This window comes from Myotis yumanensis, unplaced genomic scaffold, assembly GCF_028538775.1.
Source record: "Myotis yumanensis isolate MYYU_CA2020_CCGP unplaced genomic scaffold, mMyoYum1.0.hap1 SCAF_11, whole genome shotgun sequence".
Lineage (NCBI taxonomy): Eukaryota > Metazoa > Chordata > Mammalia > Chiroptera > Vespertilionidae > Myotis > Myotis yumanensis.
This window is the reverse complement of record NW_027223762.1, coordinates 7272564-7290902: the sequence shown is the minus strand read 5'-3', so window position 1 is coordinate 7290902 and position 18339 is coordinate 7272564. Positions and strand designations below refer to the sequence as shown.

The 18339-nt window shown below is 37.5% G+C and overlaps 1 protein-coding gene across 9 annotated transcripts in view; it reads left to right on the top strand.

Annotated features, from left to right (window-relative positions):
• Nucleotides 1-18024, top strand: part of PUM2 (pumilio RNA binding family member 2) — a 74623-nt gene extending 56599 nt beyond the window's left edge. For 5 of the 9 annotated variants that reach the window (XM_070428747.1, XM_070428742.1, XM_070428745.1 and 2 more), the window contains 8 exons: nt 1964-2231; nt 6476-6605; nt 9426-9560; nt 11125-11262; nt 12419-12544; nt 12787-12908; nt 13454-13646; nt 15027-18024. In XM_070428747.1, the coding sequence (XP_070284848.1) occupies nt 1964-2231; nt 6476-6605; nt 9426-9560; nt 11125-11262; nt 12419-12544; nt 12787-12908; nt 13454-13646; nt 15027-15158 (1244 nt within the window). In that variant the 3' untranslated portion in view covers nt 15159-18024. The remainder of the gene's footprint in view (nt 1-1963; nt 2232-6475; nt 6606-9425; nt 9561-11124; nt 11263-12418; nt 12545-12786; nt 12909-13453; nt 13647-15026) is intronic. The other 4 variants (XM_070428749.1, XM_070428746.1, XM_070428741.1 and 1 more) reach the window with 1 other exon arrangement.
• The last annotated feature ends 315 nt before the right edge of the window (nt 18025-18339 follow it).

Genomic DNA, 18339 nt, shown 5'->3' with positions numbered 1-18339 from the left:
AGGACTACTTGAAAGATATCAAATAAAACTGACATGGTCATTTCTGGAGTAAGTATGTATATTGAACTGGTGTTGAAATTTTTTTTAGTGTATTAAGGACAAGAGAAAAAAATTAGTCTTTATGTTTGAGGTAATAATAAGCAACAATACAGAGAGTCATGGGGGGGGCAGTGAACAATTAGGGCAGTACTAGGAAATTTGTGTAAGAAATAGGTTTGGAATAATGATGTGAAAACTAGACTAAAGAATATAGAGTATGTACTCTAGCAGGATGCTGTAGGTTTTAGTGTAATGTGACATCATCAAAGAGGTCCTTTGAGTGGGAAAATAAAATTGTATAAACAAATTGGAATGCTAATCATAGCACCCCTATCCTGCAGAAAGGTTAAGGAGTTGTTAAGAATTGAATGGGCTAGTGATCAGTTATTGTTGTGAACAGTTAATGGAACTATATAAATAGAAATCATAATAGTGGACCAGAAGAGTTCATAGGAAATTGAGACAAGTATTAAGACACTAAATTCTTTCACTTTTTAGATGTAACATGAAAATTTGATGTTAGTAGTTTTGGTGTATAAAATGACTTAAGTTACACACTTTTAAAAAAAGAAATAGAACTGGCCCTTAGGCAGTTGATGTTACATAAAATACTCATGAATATTTATTGTATACTGAACAGACATGTGTTAGACACTAGGTTTCCAGCATGGGAGTGAATGTAATTTTATGGCACTTACGTTGGAGAGGGGGCTGAGGGTTCGAGTAAATATGGATGAAGGGAAATTCAATGAAGAAGAGTAAAGATGAGGACTGAAAGTAAAGCAGTTCACTCCAGGATTATAACATTTTTACTGCTCCTTGTCCTTTTAACTTTTTTGGCCTAGCGCCTCTTTATAACTTTGCACCGACAGTGTGTCCTTGGCACCATCTTTACCCTGTGGCCTGGTTGTATATACAGCACTGTTCTACATATAGTTGGTATATAATAGCATAAAGCTGATGTGGATTTTTGTTAATCTGAACTACTAAATCTGCATTTAGCAATTTTTTATACATTTTCTTTTTTAAAAGGACACTGTCAAGTACTTTTAAATGGTTATATGTATTAAGGACAATTTCCTGCTTATATTTATTTTTGTTTCTATTGACTGCCATTTATTGTTCTTGTTTAGAATGGTATGTAAGTTAAAGAGGATTTTTATTGATTATCTTAAAGATCAGTATTAGAGCTCTAGGAATAATAAATGTTATGTATTACTATGATTTCTTATCTATAAAATAGTATTTATGGAGAGTATTTTTAAACAATATTTTAAAATAGTGTGTCATTTGAATTTATTGTCTAATATTATTGTAGTTTTTTAACTTATAAAAACTTATCAATGTGTTAACTAAGAAATGATTTTTTTTACACAGAAGTATATACTTCTTAATGTGCTTTTAAATATATTCCAAAAATACAGATTAGCCTTCAGTGTTCCTTTAATACTCCAAATAAATTTTAGTCAAACGTTTTCCAGTGGCTTCAAAACCTGAGTTGGCTAGTTATTTGCAACTTGCTTGTTAATGTAACTGAAAGTTTTATTGGTGGTTTCAGTATTCTGTTATTGATATTAGTATGTATGACATTAGTTGTTATAATGATGTTTTAAACCATGCTTCCAAGAACAAATACAGGTTTTGTGTATGATATTAGATGTTATAATTATGCTGTAAACTAAACTGCCAAGAACAAATACAGTTTTTCCTCGTGTTTTCTAGTCTCTTTTTTCCCCTTATCTCATAGCCACACACATTAAGTAAATGTGTGAGAGTTTCCTCCCATTTTTATTTCTTTGTTTAAACATACAGGAATTAGTGGGATGAAAAATTTCTCTACTGACTGAATTTTTAGTTTAAGTGACTTTTATTTGAGGAATGACTTTGTCAAAACTATTTGCTAACCACAACTGCTTTGTTGTAGGAGGACTGACAAATGGTAGTGGTCGCTATATCTCTGCAGCCCCCGGAGCAGAAGCCAAGTATCGAAGTGCTTCCAGCACTTCCAGTCTGTTCAGCTCCAGCAGCCAGCTCTTTCCTCCTCCGAGGCTTCGGTATAATAGGTCTGATATTATGCCTTCAGGCCGAAGTAGATTATTGGAAGATTTCAGAAATAACCGCTTCCCAAACCTTCAACTTAGAGACTTGATTGGACACATAGTTGAGTTTTCTCAAGACCAGCATGGTTCTAGGTAAGTGATTATGATTTTTGATACTTTCCACTACATTTAAAATATTTTTTTAATCCTATTGGATATATTTTTATTATTTTAGAGAGAGAGAGAGAGAGAGAGAGAGAGAGAGAGATTGGTTGCCCCTGCACACTCCCTGACTGGCAATCAAACCTCCAACCCTAGTATGTGGCGTGACTGGGAATTGAACCCACCACCTTCTGGTGTATGGATCGACACTCCAACCAACTGAGCCATGCTGGCCAGAGTCACAGCATTTTTGTCTTGGAAATTGCTACCTTGTAAAAGCCTAAATTTTTCTTGACTAGAATCATTTGATCTGCATAAAAGTTGGAAGCTTTTAAAAAAATAAATACCTACTATGGATTATATTTTGTCTTTTATATTAGGATAAATAATAAAAATACAGGCTTAGATTTTTTTAGTTTTCCAATTTTCTTTTATGAGAATTTTTAATACTTAAAATATAGTTTGTCCTTTTTATTGGATTGTTTTTATTACATTGACTCTAAATCATTTAACATCTTTAAATTTTTCTTAAAATATTTTGAATTCCGCCCGGCATGGCTCAATATTTAAGCTTTGACTTATGAACAGGAGGTCACAGTTTGATTCCAGGTCGGGGCATGTGCCTAAATTGCAGGATTGATCCCCAGTGTGGGGTGTGCAGGAGGCAGCTGATCATTGATTCTCTCTCATCATTGATGTTTCTATCTCTCTCTCCCTTTCCCTTTCTCTCTGAAATCATTAAAAATATATTTTAGCCCTAACCGGTTTGGCTCAGTGGATAGAGCGTTGGCCTGCGGACTGAAGGGTCCCAGGTTCGATTCCAGTCAAGGGCATGTACCTTGGTTGCAGGCACATCACCAGTAGGGGGCGTGCAGGAGGCGAGGCAGCTGATCGATGTTTCTCTCTCATCGATGTTTCTAACTATCCCTCTTCCTTACTCTGTAAAAAATTAATAAAATATATTTAAAAAAAAAAAAATATATATATATATATATATTTTAAAATTTTAAATTTCATTTGTGGACTTTAAGCATCCCTGATGTATATATTATCTTTTAAAAAAAAAAGTTAAAAACCAGTTAAATGCTTTTGTGTTCCTTTATAGATTTACTGGAGGCCCAATGCATGAAATTCGTGTAAAAGTAGGCCTTCCTTCCCCCAGCTGCCAGCACCAGCTTCCCTCTAGCACCCAGCACCTGGGCTTCCCGTGTAGCCCCGGCTTCATCTGGAAGGCAGTCTGGTCTAATTAGCATATTATGCTTTTATTATTATAGATACTCAGTGTTACTTAGCTTAAATTGAAACATTCAAATATAGAAATATTAGTGCCTTTGTACATATTATTTTTTAATCCTCTCCCAAAGACATGCTTTTTTAAAATTGATTTTAGAGATAGAGGAAGGCGGAGGGGTGGGGACATCAATGTGAGAGTGGAACATCAATCAGTTGTCTCCCTCACACTCCCCATCTGAGGATCGAACCTGCAACATGGGTATGTGTCCTGACTCGGAATCAAACACTAACCTTTTAGTGTACAGGATGATGCTCCAACCAACTAAGCCACAGTTGCCAGGGCAGTGCCTTTGTACATTAAATGCATATACCATAATGCTTGAGGTAGATGTGACTAGGGCCCGGCCAGGGAGGAGCCTGCAACTGAGGTATGTGCCCTTGACTGGAACCGAACCTGGACCCTTCAGTCCACAGGCTGACGCTCTATCCACTGAGCCAAACCAGCTAGGCTTGAGGTCGTGTTCTCAAGATACAGCACAGAAAGGAGAATGGTAATAGAATTCTAATACATTTATCAAATTTGAGATGTTTTCTTTTTTTATAGTTTTAAGGTAAAACTGAAATTTTTAGTATATGTGCTGCTGAAGCGAGCACTAAAACTGAAATTTAAGAAATACAGTTATTGCCGATACCGGTTTGGCTCAGTGGATAGAGCGTCGGCTTGCGGACTGAAAGGTCCCAGGTTCGATTCCGGTCAAGGGCATGTACCTGGGTTGCAGGCACATCCCCAGTAGGAGGTGTGCAGGAGGCAGCTGATCGATGTTTCTCTCTCATCGATGCTTCTAACTCTCTATCTCTCTCCCTTCCTCTATGTAAAAAATCAATCTACACTAATAAAAGAGAAACATGGTAATTGGCGTACGACCACTACCCTTCCCATTGGCTAATCAGCGTATCCTTATGCAAATTAACTGTCAGCCAAGATGGCGGCCAGCAGCCATGCACTGAAGCGAGCAGGGAGGCTTGCTTCCTCCAGGGACTGCAGACTCCAACGTTCCCCGCCTCACTTGCTGGCCTCTCAACTGCAACTCTAAGCAACTAGTACTATGTTGCAAATAAGAAGCTTTCAGTCAGCCCTGGACCGCAACATTGTATCCATGTTTTCAGCAGCGAGACCTCAGAGCTAAAGCTGGCCCAGAATAAAAAAAAAAAAAAACAAGGAGCGGTTGGGAGCTTTTAAGTCAACTGCCAGTGGGAAAACAGCCCTCAGCCCCTCAGCCAGCCTGGCCAGGCACCCCAGTGGGGACCCCCACCCTGATCCAGGACACCCTTCAGGGCAAACCAGCCGGCCCCTACCCATGCATCAGGCCTCTATTCTATATAGTAAAAGGGTAATATGCCTCCCAGCACCGGGATCAGCGGAGCAGCGAGGCTCCCGGCACCGGGATCAGCGTGACGGGGCAGCGCCCAAACCCCCTGATCAGCCCTGCTCTGTGCATGATGGGGGGGAGCTCCCCAATCCCCCGATTGCCCTGCGGCTCTGTGTGTGACAGGGTGCAGCGCACCAACCCCCTGATCAGCCCTGCTCTGTGTGTGACAGGGTGCGGCGCCCCAACCACCCGCCCCCACGGGCCCTGCTCTTTGTGTGACAGGGTAGAACCATAACCTCTCCATCGGCCCTGCCCCGAGTGTAACAGTGGTGGTGCCCCAACCCCCGGATTGGCCCTGCTCTGTGAGTGATAGAGGGTGGTGCCCCAACCCCCCTCCACAGGCCTTGCTCTGTGTGTAATGGGGTAGAGCCATAACCTCCCCATTGGCCCTGCCCTGAGTGTGACAGGGTGCAGCGCCCCAACCCCTTGATCCGCCCTGCTCTGTGTGTGACAGGGGGCGGTGCCCCAGCTCCCCTATCGGCCCTGCTCTGAGTGACAGGGAGCAGCGCCCCAACCCCCTGATTGGCCCTGCTCTGTGCGTGACAGGGGGTGGCGCCGCAACCTCCCCTTGACCCTGCCTTGAGTGTAACGGGGCGGTGCCCCAACCCCCCAATCAGTCTATCCTGAGCGTGACTGAGGGTGGCATTGCAACCTCCCGATCCGCCCTGCTCTGTGCATGATGGGGTGGCGCCCCAACTCCCCAATCGGCCCTGCTCTGAGCCTGACTGGGGATCCCCCCCCCCCCCCCGAGTGCACAAATTTTTGTGCACCGGGCCCCTAGTAAAATATATTAAAAAAAAAAAAAGAAAGAAAGAAAGAAATACAGTTATTGCCGAAACCGTTTGGCTCAGTGGATAGAGCGTCGGCCTGCGGACTGAAAGGTCCCAGGTTCAATTCCGGTCAAGGGCATGTACCTTGGTTGCGGGCACATTCCCAGTGGGAGATGTGCAGGAGGCAGCTGATGGATGTTTCTCTCTCATCGATGTTTCTAACTCTCTATCTCTCTCCCTTCCTCTCTGTAAAAAATCAATAAAACATATTTTAAAAAAAAAAGAAATACAGTTATTGATTAGATAGCTGCATATAAATTTTATCTCCCTCTCTAGTTGCAAGTACCTTAAGAGTAGCAAATGAACCTTGTATCATTCACAAGGACTAGCTTATAAGGAATTCAGTTGCGTTTGATGAGCTTTATTTCTAAGGGTTTCTTTTATTCTGGCCTAAAAAGATACTTAGTACTATTGTATGTATATTCTGAAAATACATGAATAACCAGTAAAATGTTTGTGATTTTCTTTTTGATTATAAAGCAACCGGAACTAAAACATCTTTACATTTTTATTTTTGCCTGTTTGACTAGTAATTTTAAATGAAAGGTGTTGTAAAAGAAATGCTTCATAACTTTTTTCTTTTTGTTTTACCTTGGCTGTCCACCGTAGAAAATGTGTTAGTACTATTTCTGAAAATAATTGTGTTTGTGTGGATTGGGCTTGTAAGTACTCAATTCATACGGATTTTGTAGGAGCTTGTTTTCAGTGTACTGTCATGCATTTAAAATTTTTTTCCATGTAGGTTCATACAGCAAAAACTAGAGAGAGCTACTCCAGCTGAGCGACAGATGGTTTTTAATGAAATTTTACAAGCAGCATATCAATTAATGACAGATGTTTTTGGCAACTATGTTATTCAAAAGTTTTTTGAGGTAAGCACCCATACATGTTTGTATATCTATTTAAGTATATGCTCAATACTTGGAAAAGCTCAGGAAATTGGGTAAAAGTCATCTGTATATATAAAAGCCTAAGCGACCCTTACGACAAAACAACCAGAACAACTAGAACAACCAGTCGACCAGTCACTATGATGTGCACTGACCACCAGGGGGCAGACTCTCAACACAGGAGCTGCTCCCTGGTCATCAGTGCACTCACACAGCCAACCTCCTGTGACCAGCCAACCTCCCTCAGCCCCTCCCCCTGGGTGGCCAGTCCCCCCATCAGTCCCAATCGGGGGTGGGGTGGGGCCCAGCCAGCCAACCTCCTGTGAGGCCCCCCCGCCCCCGCCAACCAACTTCCCGCAGCCCCTCTGCCCAGGTGGCCAATGTCCCCCGGCCCCTCCCCCTAGCTGGCCAACTTCCCAGGGTCCCTATCCCGGGCCAGCGGGCCCTCCAATAGGCCATGATCACCGGCAAGGCCAAGGAACCCCACCCATGCAAGAATTCATGCACCGGGCCTATAGTTTTTACATAAAAATATATGAGCTTGGGTGGAAATATTTGCAAATCATATAAAATATTTTATATCCACACTATTTAAAGAACAACTAAAGTTCAAAAAGACAACTCAATTAAAAAGTGAACAAAGGACTTGAATAGACATGTTTTCATAGACAATATACAAATGCCAATAGGTATAGAAAAAGAAGCTCAACATCCTTAGTTATTAGGGAAACATTTCAAAACCACAGTGAGATTTCACTTTACATTTATTAGGATGATTGTAATTTTAAAAATGGAAAATCACAAATGTTGGTGGAGCTGTGAAGAAGTTATAATCCTTGTACATTGTTGGTGGAAATGTAAAATGGTTCCCCTGCTGTGGAAAACAGTTTGGCATTTCCTCAAAAACTAAATATAAAATTGCTATACAGCCCAGCAATTTTGCTCCTAGATATATACAGGATGGGGCAAAGTACGTTTATAATTGTGAGTAGGCAAAACAGTTTTTCTTTTTTTCTTTTTTTTTTTCTTTTTTTTTTTTTTTTTTTCGCTTAAAGTATTACAAAGGGTATTACATAAGTGTCCTTTTTTCCCCCCCGCCCTTGACAAACCCCTACCCTCCCTTACCTCCCAGTGTCTTATGTCCATTAGTTATGCTTATATGCATGCATACAAGTCCTTCGGTTGATCTCTTACTCCCCTCCCTCCTGCCCCCCAACTCTCTCTGGCCTTCCCACTGCAGTTTGACAATCAGTTTGCGGCAGCTCTGCCTCTGTATCTATTATTGTTCAAAAGTTTGTAATGGTCTTTATTATCCATGAATGAGTGAGATCATGTGGTATTTTTCCTTCATTGACTGGCTTGTTTCACTTAGCATAATGCTCTCCAATTCCATCCATGATGTTGCAAATGGTAGGAGTTCCTTCTTTTTAACAGCAGCATAGTATTCCATCGTGTAGATGTACCACAGTTTTCTAATCTATTCATCTACTGATGGGCACTTAGGCTGTTTCCAGATCTTAGCTATGGTGAATTGTGCTGCTATGAACATCTGGGTGCATATATCCTTTCTGATTGGTGTTTCTGGTTTCTTGGGATATATTCCTAGAAGTGGGATCACAGGGTCAAATGGGAGTTCCATTTCCAATTTTTTGAGGAACCTCCATACTGCCTTCCATAGTGGCTGCACCAGTCTGCATTCCCACCAGCATTGCACAAGCGTTCCTTTTTCTCCACATCCTCTCCAGCACTTGTCGTTTGTTGATTTGTTGATGATGGCCATTCTGACAGGTGTGAGATGGTACCTCATTGTTGTTTTGATTTGCATCTCTCGGATGATTAGTGACTTTGAGCATGTTTTCATATGTCTCTTGGCTTTCTGAATGTCCTCTTTTGAAAGGTGTCTATTTAGATCCTTTGCCCATTTTTTGATCAGTTTTTCTTGTATTATTAATTACTGTATTATTTTCCATATGAACAACTGTAAACCTACTTTTGCCCTATACTGTATATACCCAAAGAATTGAAAACAAGGTCTCAAACACTGAGTTTTCATTTCAGTTTATACAGAACAGCCAGAAGGTGGAAACAACCCAGATGTCCAACAGATAAATGTATGGGCCTACCTTAAAATGGAATGTTAATATTAATCCTGATTAATACCTGAAAATATAAAGCATTGGGAGTAACTCTTAGATGAAGCAGTAAATAATAGGATAGTCTTTACTTGGATTTGTTAGACATTATCTTTCCTATATAATAAAAGGCTAATATGCAAATTGTCCCCTCAACCAGGAGTTCGATCAGGTGCGGTGCCAGTTGGCCAACCATCCAAGGCCCCTCCCCCCAGCTGGCCCTGCTCAATCTGATCTATTGGGGCAGGCCGGCCAGACCCCACCCGTGCACAAATTCGTACACCAGGCCTCTAGTTTATTTATAATTTACATGATTATTAGTTTATAATTAAGCATCTGTGTTGTAGTTTATGTCAGAATATAGTTGAGAAATAACTAGTCTGAATGTATGGCTCAGATTTATTATATTAAAGATGAGGGCTATTGGTTTGAAATGAAAAGTGAAGGTGTATGTTAATAACAAATTTTTGACCCCAGAGCAAGTAATACACTTATCATTTTAAGTATCTCTGGGTCTGTCTTAACTTTTAACTAAATGCCTCCTCCCTTCACAGTACCTAAATGTGATATTTTAAAAGTCGATTCAATAGGCTACAAACAGTGGGTTATTTGAGTTTAGCAAAGTAGCATTATGGTCACTTTTTAATAATAATATTTTCCTCTCTGTCAGTTTGGGAGTTTGGATCAAAAATTAGCCCTGGCTACTCGTATTCGTGGTCATGTTCTACCCTTGGCCTTGCAGATGTATGGCTGCCGTGTTATTCAGAAAGCATTAGAGTCTATTTCATCTGACCAACAGGTAATTGTAAGTTAAGACAAAATTTTTGTATTTTTTCAGTTTTTAAATTACTTTTTTTATCATACAGTAATCTTGGAGTGAAATATTACATGTTTCCAGTTAGACTAAAAGATTTTTAAACTGTCTTAACAGTAAGTTGTTAATTAAAAGTTATACAGCAGCCCCAGCTGGTTTGGCTCAGTGGATAAAGCGTTGGCCTGCTGACTGAAGGTCCCAGGTTCGATTCCAGTCAAGGGCACATGCCCGGGCTGGGGGCTCAATCCCCAGTGGGGGATATGCAGGAGGCAGCCAATCAATGATTGTCTCTCATCATTGATGTTTCTATCTCTCTTTCCCTCTCCTTTTCTCTCTGAAATCAATAAAATTATATTTTTTAAAAAATGTTATACAACAGACCTTTGCTCTGCCCTCTATTTTCTTCATCATTTCATCTCTTTCATGAAGATATTTTATTACCTACTGTGTGATAAGCAGAGTGATAGACAGTGGGTGTTTTTGCTATCACTTGCTTATTTGATTTTCTGTCATATCGGGAATACATTTTACTATTTCCAATGTTTATTTGGATTATATTTATACTTCTATCATAAGAATGAAGTTTTTATAAATCTCACTCAACAGGAAAAGTAACCTAAGAATTAACAAGGTTTATAATTCTTTAAAAGAAGATATATATAAATTAAATGGGAAATATACCGTGTTCTTGGATGGAAAATCTAAACATTTTAAGTTAAAGGATTAATGCATTTTGAAAATCACATACTTGGAATTTTTCTCATAACTGATGAAAATAATTTTTAAATTGAATATATGTTACAATGGGGAAATATCAACAAATTTGATGATGTAGTACCTTAGACCTTCTCTGCAGTCTCAGACTAGTATAGATACTTTAAAGTTATTTTAAGTTTCTTTAATACTTGAAAATATAAAACTCTTGGGAGTAAGCTTTACATAAACCAGTTAATGAATAATGGTATTGTTTTTGGAAAATATATATGTATTTTTTATTGATTTCAGAGAGGAAGGGAGAGGGGGAGAGAGAGATCAAAACATCAATGATGAGAGAGAATCATCTGCACACCTCCTACTGGGAATCGAGCCCGTAACCTAGGCATGTACCCTAACCAGGAATTGAGCCATGACCTCCTGGTTCATAAGTAGACGCTCAATCACTGAGCCATGCTGCTGGACTCATGCAATCATTTAAAATAATTATTTTAGGGAAGAGTAGTGCTAAGTAGAGAAAAAGTTCTGAATGAGTTATATTAGTTGTCAGCTGAGAAAGATGAGTAGAAGATGTACACAGTGAAGATAGTTTAAATATGGCCAATTCATCACTAGGTTATATTTCAGCTAGTATAATTCAAATTATAATCTTGCAAAATGTTTTAGTAATTTTCACCTTATTGGCTTCTGCAAATTATACTTTGTGGGGGAGGGTTAAACTTTAATATAAGAAAAACTGCAAACAAAATTTTTATTATACTTTTGTTCTCATTTCAATATTTGTAATCCTGTTATGTTGTTTGATGAGGCAGTTATTTAAATGTCATCTTCTCTTCTGCAGAGTGAAATGGTAAAGGAGCTGGATGGTCATGTACTCAAATGTGTGAAAGATCAGAATGGGAACCATGTTGTACAAAAATGTATTGAATGTGTTCAGCCACAGTCACTACAATTCATCATTGATGCTTTCAAAGGACAAGTAAGTTTTTTTTTTTGTTTTTTTTTTTTTGGCTTCTACCTAGTTAGCAGGGCATTATTTTATTTTTTATTTTTTATTTTTTTTTAAATATATTTTATTGATTTTTTACAGAGAGGAAGGGAGAGAGATAGAGAGTTAGAAACATTGATGAGAGAGAAACATTGATCAGCTGCCTCCTTCACATCTCCTACTGGGGATGTGCTCGCAACCCAGGTACATGCCCTTGACCGGAATCGAACCCGGGACCTTTCAGTCCGCAGGCCGACGCTCTATCCACTGAGCCAAACCGGTTTCGGCAGCAGGGCATTATTTTAGATTTTGAGTGTTAACACATTTTTCATCAGTCACAAGATAATTCCCAGTACTTTCACATAAAAAAATAGGGGACAAAATAGTGAATGTACACTAATTTCTGCCTCTGTTACAGAGTGAATCAATACCTTCATTTTTTTGAAGCTGAGAAATAGAAATATGAGTTTAATTACATTACTTTAAGAAGTAAAGATAACCTCTGTTAGAATTGTACACTAATTTTTTTCAAATTTCTTGGGAGACGAGTGAGGAAAACTTAAAACTTTATAATAAAAGACAAATACTAATTAGTAACTAATACATTGTAATTAATAGTTTCTAATACAGTGTGCACTGTCCTCACCCCACAGTACATTTCTCCTCATTATTACATGTCTTTCGTCTTCTGTTTAGGTTCCTTTTAATCAAAATATTTGTTAACTCTTAAATTGAGCACCCCATGGATTAATGCAATTTGAAAATCACATTTTTAAATTGAATATGTGTTACAATGGGAAAATCCAAACAAATTTGATGATGTATTAAATGTGAATTCCCGCCGAAACTGGTTTGGCTCAGTGGATAGAGCGTCGGCCTGCGGACTGAGGGGTCCCGGGTTCGATTCCGGTCAGGGGCATGTACCTGGGTCGTGGGCACATCCCCAGTAGGGGATGTGCGGGAGGCGGCTGATCGATGTTTCTCTCTCATCGATGTTTCTGACTCTCTCTCTCTCTCTCCCTTTCTCTCTGTAAAAAATCAATAAAAATATATATATTTTTTTTTAAAGTGAATTCCCCACCATTTTATTTAAATTAATTCAGCGTGTCAGAGAAAGGAAATTTTAATTCTTCCCATTTTTTTAAAGGTGTTTGTACTTTCAACTCATCCTTATGGGTGCAGAGTGATCCAGCGCATCCTAGAGCACTGCACTGCAGAGCAGACTTTGCCTATCTTAGAAGAACTCCACCAACACACTGAGCAGTTGGTCCAGGTATACGCTCCCTCATAATATGAAATGTTTATATATATATATTTAAATGGTTCTGATTTATTTTTTTTAAGATATAATAATTTTCTTAAGTTGATACACTGTAGAAACACAGTGAGACAAAAGCTAGTGTACTCTCCTGACTACATACTACTGTATTTTTTAGAAAAAATGGTTAATATCTTTTTAAAGAATAATCATTCTTAAGGAATGACTTAAAATAAATTTTAAATATCTGTACTTAGGATCAGTATGGCAATTATGTTATTCAGCATGTACTGGAACATGGTCGACCTGAAGACAAGAGCAAAATTGTTTCCGAAATCAGAGGAAAGGTCTTAGCCCTGAGTCAACACAAATTTGCCAGGTATTGCATTATTTTCTAATTCTAAGGATCTTTCAACTCTTTGGTTTTTATTAGTAAGCACAGAAATGCATATAGAACGTAACATTGAAATATAATCTTTAGTAGAGTCAAAAAGTACATGCAGAACATTGCTTTTATTCTTAAAGAATCTACATGACAAATTAGTTTCTATTTCTGAAATCTGTAGTTAGAAAATTATGTCCCCAAGACCTCTGAGTAAATGCAAATTTAATTTATTTAGTGCATGTTTGTGAACGTCTCAAACCTTATTAATAACCTAGTTTCCCCGTTTTAAAATTATAATATTAATTACAATTTAATTACGATTTTAAGTGACCCATAATTAAACTTGTGGAAGTCCAATATGTGTCCTTTTGTGATATCAGTTTGTTTTAAAAGTAATTGTAAGAGAATTACAAGAGATTCCCATCTTGATCCTTCTCTCTTCCAGTGTATTGAGTAAATTCTTTCAAAAGTCAAGGACATTTTGCTTAAAAGAAAAGAGTAACAATATAGTTTTTTTGTGTGTGTGCTTTAATTTTCAGCAATGTAGTAGAAAAGTGTGTTACTCATGCCTCCCGTGCTGAGAGAGCTTTACTGATTGATGAAGTGTGCTGCCAGAATGACGGTCCTCACAGTGCCTTATACACCATGATGAAGGACCAGTATGCCAATTATGTGATTCAGAAGATGATTGACATGGCTGAACCTGCTCAGAGAAAGATAATCATGCACAAGGTAATATACTTAATAGCTCTGAAAACAGTTGATTCAATTTGTGTGGCTTTAGGCTATGCATCTAATTTCCCTAGGCTTTAATTTTCCTTATATATGTTATAACTGGGGTGGTGGTGGAATGTAATGATACCCTGATTTTAGGTTAGTGTAGTGTACCCTTTATTAAATTCTTAAGGTACGGTGCTCAGTAAAATCAGATTCATTTCTTATCTGTTTATCTACCTTTAGCATTGTTCTTCCCTTCCCCGTCTTATTTCAATATACTTAATGTGCCATTTTACATGGGTCGAACATTGATTTTCTCAATAACGTAATAAGTTTTCCAGGGACAGAGTTTATGTTTGTTTGATTGTTTTAAATCAGTTAAGTTGTTTTTTCTCTCTATCTTCTTCCTAGAATCTAATAATTTTGTAAAGACATCAAGTTCCATAGGAAAATCTGTTAAAAAGAACACTGGAGGAAATAATATTTACATATCTTGATCTTTTTCTAAATTTAGTCATTTAAAAAATGGAACAACATATGTAACCTCTTTGGCTTCCTCTTTATATTAAAGAGAAAATGATCTTGTATGATCATAAATATTTTTGGCCTTCTGATTTTTAACATTTTTCAGCTGATGTATTGATTTTCTACCTTTCAGAAAGAGAGATAGAAATATCAATGATGAAAGAGAATCATTGATCATTGCATGTCCCCTACTGGTACAAGCCCACAACGTGGGCACGTGCCTTTACTGGGAATTGAGGTGACCTGATTGAGGTCAAAGCTGTCTGGGCAATTTCTAATATTTTAACTGTAATCAGCAGTGCTTTATATGAATGTCTTTGCATAAATGTTTTTGTAAGGAAAATATTTAGAGTGGAATTGCTGGTAAAGGTATGTAAACATTTTATATTTTAATAGGTACTGCCAAGTTGCTCTCAGTTTGCACATCTATTTAGTCAGTATATGAAAAGGGTACCTGTTTTACATTTATCTCATAACTACCAATTACTTATAAAGTTCTTGCCGATCTAAATGGGAAGGTAATATTATGATTTCTTTCATTTATATTTTCAAACCTATTAGATTTTGAGTGTTAACACATTTAGTAAGATATTGAACATCTTAAATGTAGTAGCCATCACACATCTGACCATTTGCGTATGTTTTCTGCTTTATTTTGAATTGCATTTTTGTCCAGCTGTCTCAAGTTGTAAGATTCTGCCTTCCTAGACTGTGGTAGCTCACTAGAGATACTCCCCTGCTGCACTTAGAGCTCCTCTGCGATTCTTTGAAAATCCCAATTATTATTCTAAATTACTTGGCTATGGGGCACTTTTTTTGAGAAATCAGAAACTAAAAGAACATATCCTAAGCAGATTATTTGTTTTTCAGATTCGACCTCACATTACTACTTTGCGCAAATACACATACGGGAAGCATATACTGGCCAAGTTGGAAAAATACTATTTGAAAAATAGCCCAGATCTAGGGCCTATTGGAGGACCACCAAATGGAATGCTATAAAGAAAAAAGAGAAAGAAGATAATGTAACCATAACCACGTGAAAAGAACGTTTCTTTTGTGAATTATCAAAACACAACTCAACTATGAATCTTCAAAATTTTTTTTAAAGCAAAACTATTTATTGACTTTATTCATCCATTTGTAAATTTTTTAAGGTTCTTGTGTATATTTGGGGGGTGGGAGTGGTGAATTATAAATGATATTTCGCCCTGAGTGGAGACCTATCAGATTGGATTGCTGGCAAAGCACAGAATGCCTGTATATGATGTAACTGTATCAAAAAAAAGCTGTCACATATTTTGTAAATTTTTACCTTGTAAAGCCACAAAAATAGTTTTTAAAGGAAAAAGTACAGTATTCTTTTAATAAACTGGCTTGCAGTCTGGTAGGTCTATGGACCCCATAGCACAACAGGTTTATAGAGATGTATATAGAAATATAGTCATTTTTTTTTGTCCTTTGTGTGAAGCCTTTTATAACAGATTAACAATCAACTACATAAATATTATTAATATTTTTAAAAAGTTAAGTTGTATTTTGGTAATTCACAATCTATCATGCAAATAAAATTCAGCAAGTAAGATAAGAATTAAATGATTTGAGATGAAAAGAACTTAACATTATTTACAGTGGATGTGGTTTTAATCAAATACTGCCCTAAAATGTCTCTGGCAATGTACAGAAGTATTGTATATACTTAACATATGTAATTGTTGTAAGAGATAGAAAAAAACAAAAAACAAAATCATGGTGACACTTCCATCCAGTTAAGTGCACTAAACGGAAAGTTAAGTCCCATTTTAACTTTTCGGTTTGGTTTGCGATGAGAAAGAATGGAAATTTGTGTATTGTTTTGCTTATAGAATTACAAGGACATGTTGAGGAAGTGTTGAGCTTTATTTTGCTTTTTCATAGTAGATTTCAGAAAGTAGGAACCAGATAGAGGTGAAAAGGGGGCCACTGAAAAGTGAATTTGATAGCTCAACATTTAAGCATGATTACATATTCAGATAGCCTTTTTTGCTTCCTATAAATATATGCATTGTGTGTGTAGTAATAGATGGTAAGTTTACAATTTGGAAAAGCAAATCTTGTTTCAGTGTTTATTATAAAAGCCTTGCTAATTTAGTAGTAATGCTTTCCTTGGTTGTACAGGTGTACATTTGTAAACCATCATGCTGTAAATGGAATTTGTTTTATCTCTTTGGGAAACATTTGCATTTTAGTGTACATTTATGTCCCCGCCCTCTTTGACCTGGCATATAGTGTTGTATAATGTAAATTTATTTCTCCAAATCAAGAGTGATTTTTTAAAATTTTTTTATCTTTATATGATTTCAGAAGTATGAACCAACTTTCTTTTTATTATTATGAGAAACATTTTGTTTTATAACATAGTTAATATGGACATGCTAGGATTTGGATCCCTTTCAAGAAGTCAGGGTATTGTGCATAATAGAAAGTATTGGACTGAGATATTTGGTTAACATGGAGGCCAATGCTTTTTCCATCTTATTAAATGTGATGTGACTTTTTTCTTTGTACAGAAGAGTACTGTATTTTTGGATAGCCTACTCCCAAGTAAGAGCAAATCTGTATGATAACATTTTTTTCTCTGGACATAAGACATAACAGTAACATGATGTACATTTACAAGCGGCCTTATGTACATTTCCCAACAATCTTTTTAAGGCAAAATTGTGACCATATGTGTATAATTAAAATCGTTTTTAATCCTTTGCCTATGAAAATATTTTGGAAAAAAAAACTTGCTTTGTATATTCAGTTTCTGAAAGATAAAGAAAGTGCTTTGTATTTTGTTGAAGTCAGTATTTTGTATAAAACATTTATGTTGACCCACTTATGTTTAGTGCTGAAAACTAATGAACCATGCTATCTCTTTAGATGGAACATGTAAGGGATTTTTACTAGGAAGTCTGCAGAAGAAAAACAATCTTCTGAGCACAATATTGAATATAAAGGTTTTATCCCTGAGCTGCTCATATCATGAACCTAAAAATAATGGCATGAAGTTTGGGATGCCAGGCATACTTTTTCATATTTTATTTGAGTTGCTCTTGTTTTTTTAACCCAACATTCCATGTTGAGGCCATTAAATCCCACCACTTGTCACTGTCACTTCTCATAGTCGCACTGGTTCATCATGTCCCAGTCACAGTGGCAGTGCTTCCCCTGCGAAGCTGCTCTCCCACCTTCTCGCCTTTGTTTTGCCAGCCTTAGTGTCTTGGCGCCGCGTCTAATTTTTGTTCCCAGTATCAATCAGCTCATGGTTTTAGGATCCAAGTTGTCCTTGTTGGAGATTGGTAGTGACTTTCTTGGATTTGCACAGTTGAATTCCTGATTTCCCTTTATCCGTAGCCTCTGTTGGCACAGGCAGTTACCTCTGCAAATGAGGAAAGTCCTAGAGAAGAGCACACTGGGAAGCAACCCTCTTCTGGGGTCCTGAGGGTCCCCTGTGTCCTGACAACCTAATCGTCCCAGTACTTGGGGCCTGTTCTAGAAAAGGATGTGTCATGGTAGACCTGGTGTGGTCTGCCATTGTTGGTACCCACCTGGGATTTCACTTTTAATAAAAGTTGGCATGGAGCTTTGACAAAATCTGAAAATGGCTTTTCAGAATAAAGGAACTTAACTGGGCAGAGCTACTGAGGCTTCACTCTTGAGTGTCTCCTTTCAACATGGATTGTTTCTGGACCAGTTTGTCTTAAGTCCTGGCTCTTATTGGTTCATATGAAATAATGTTATCTTCACTTCTTTGTATATTATGTATAAATTAGAAAATGAAAAATGTGTGAATAACATTGTATGAAATAAATCTGGTCTTGTGTTTTTCTCTAGATAAATACCCCTTTGTACCTCAGTTTAATTCAGATTGCCCGTTCAAGTTTACTCTAACTTAAGGAAAACAAAAAATATGTTTATTGCATGGCCACCATTCTGGAGCAACTGATCCCTCTCATGGTATCAGTCCTCTCTTTTGATCAATTTCAGGATTTCTGTCCAATTACATAGAGTGATTATACATTTGGGGTTTGTGAACTCAGAAGTTCAGTGCTTTACCCCAGGGTAGTACTAGTTCTAAATCCTCATTGATCTTAAGACTTGAGAATAAAGATACCTAGAACCTAATTCACAACTAATGCTAATGCTATTTCCCTTT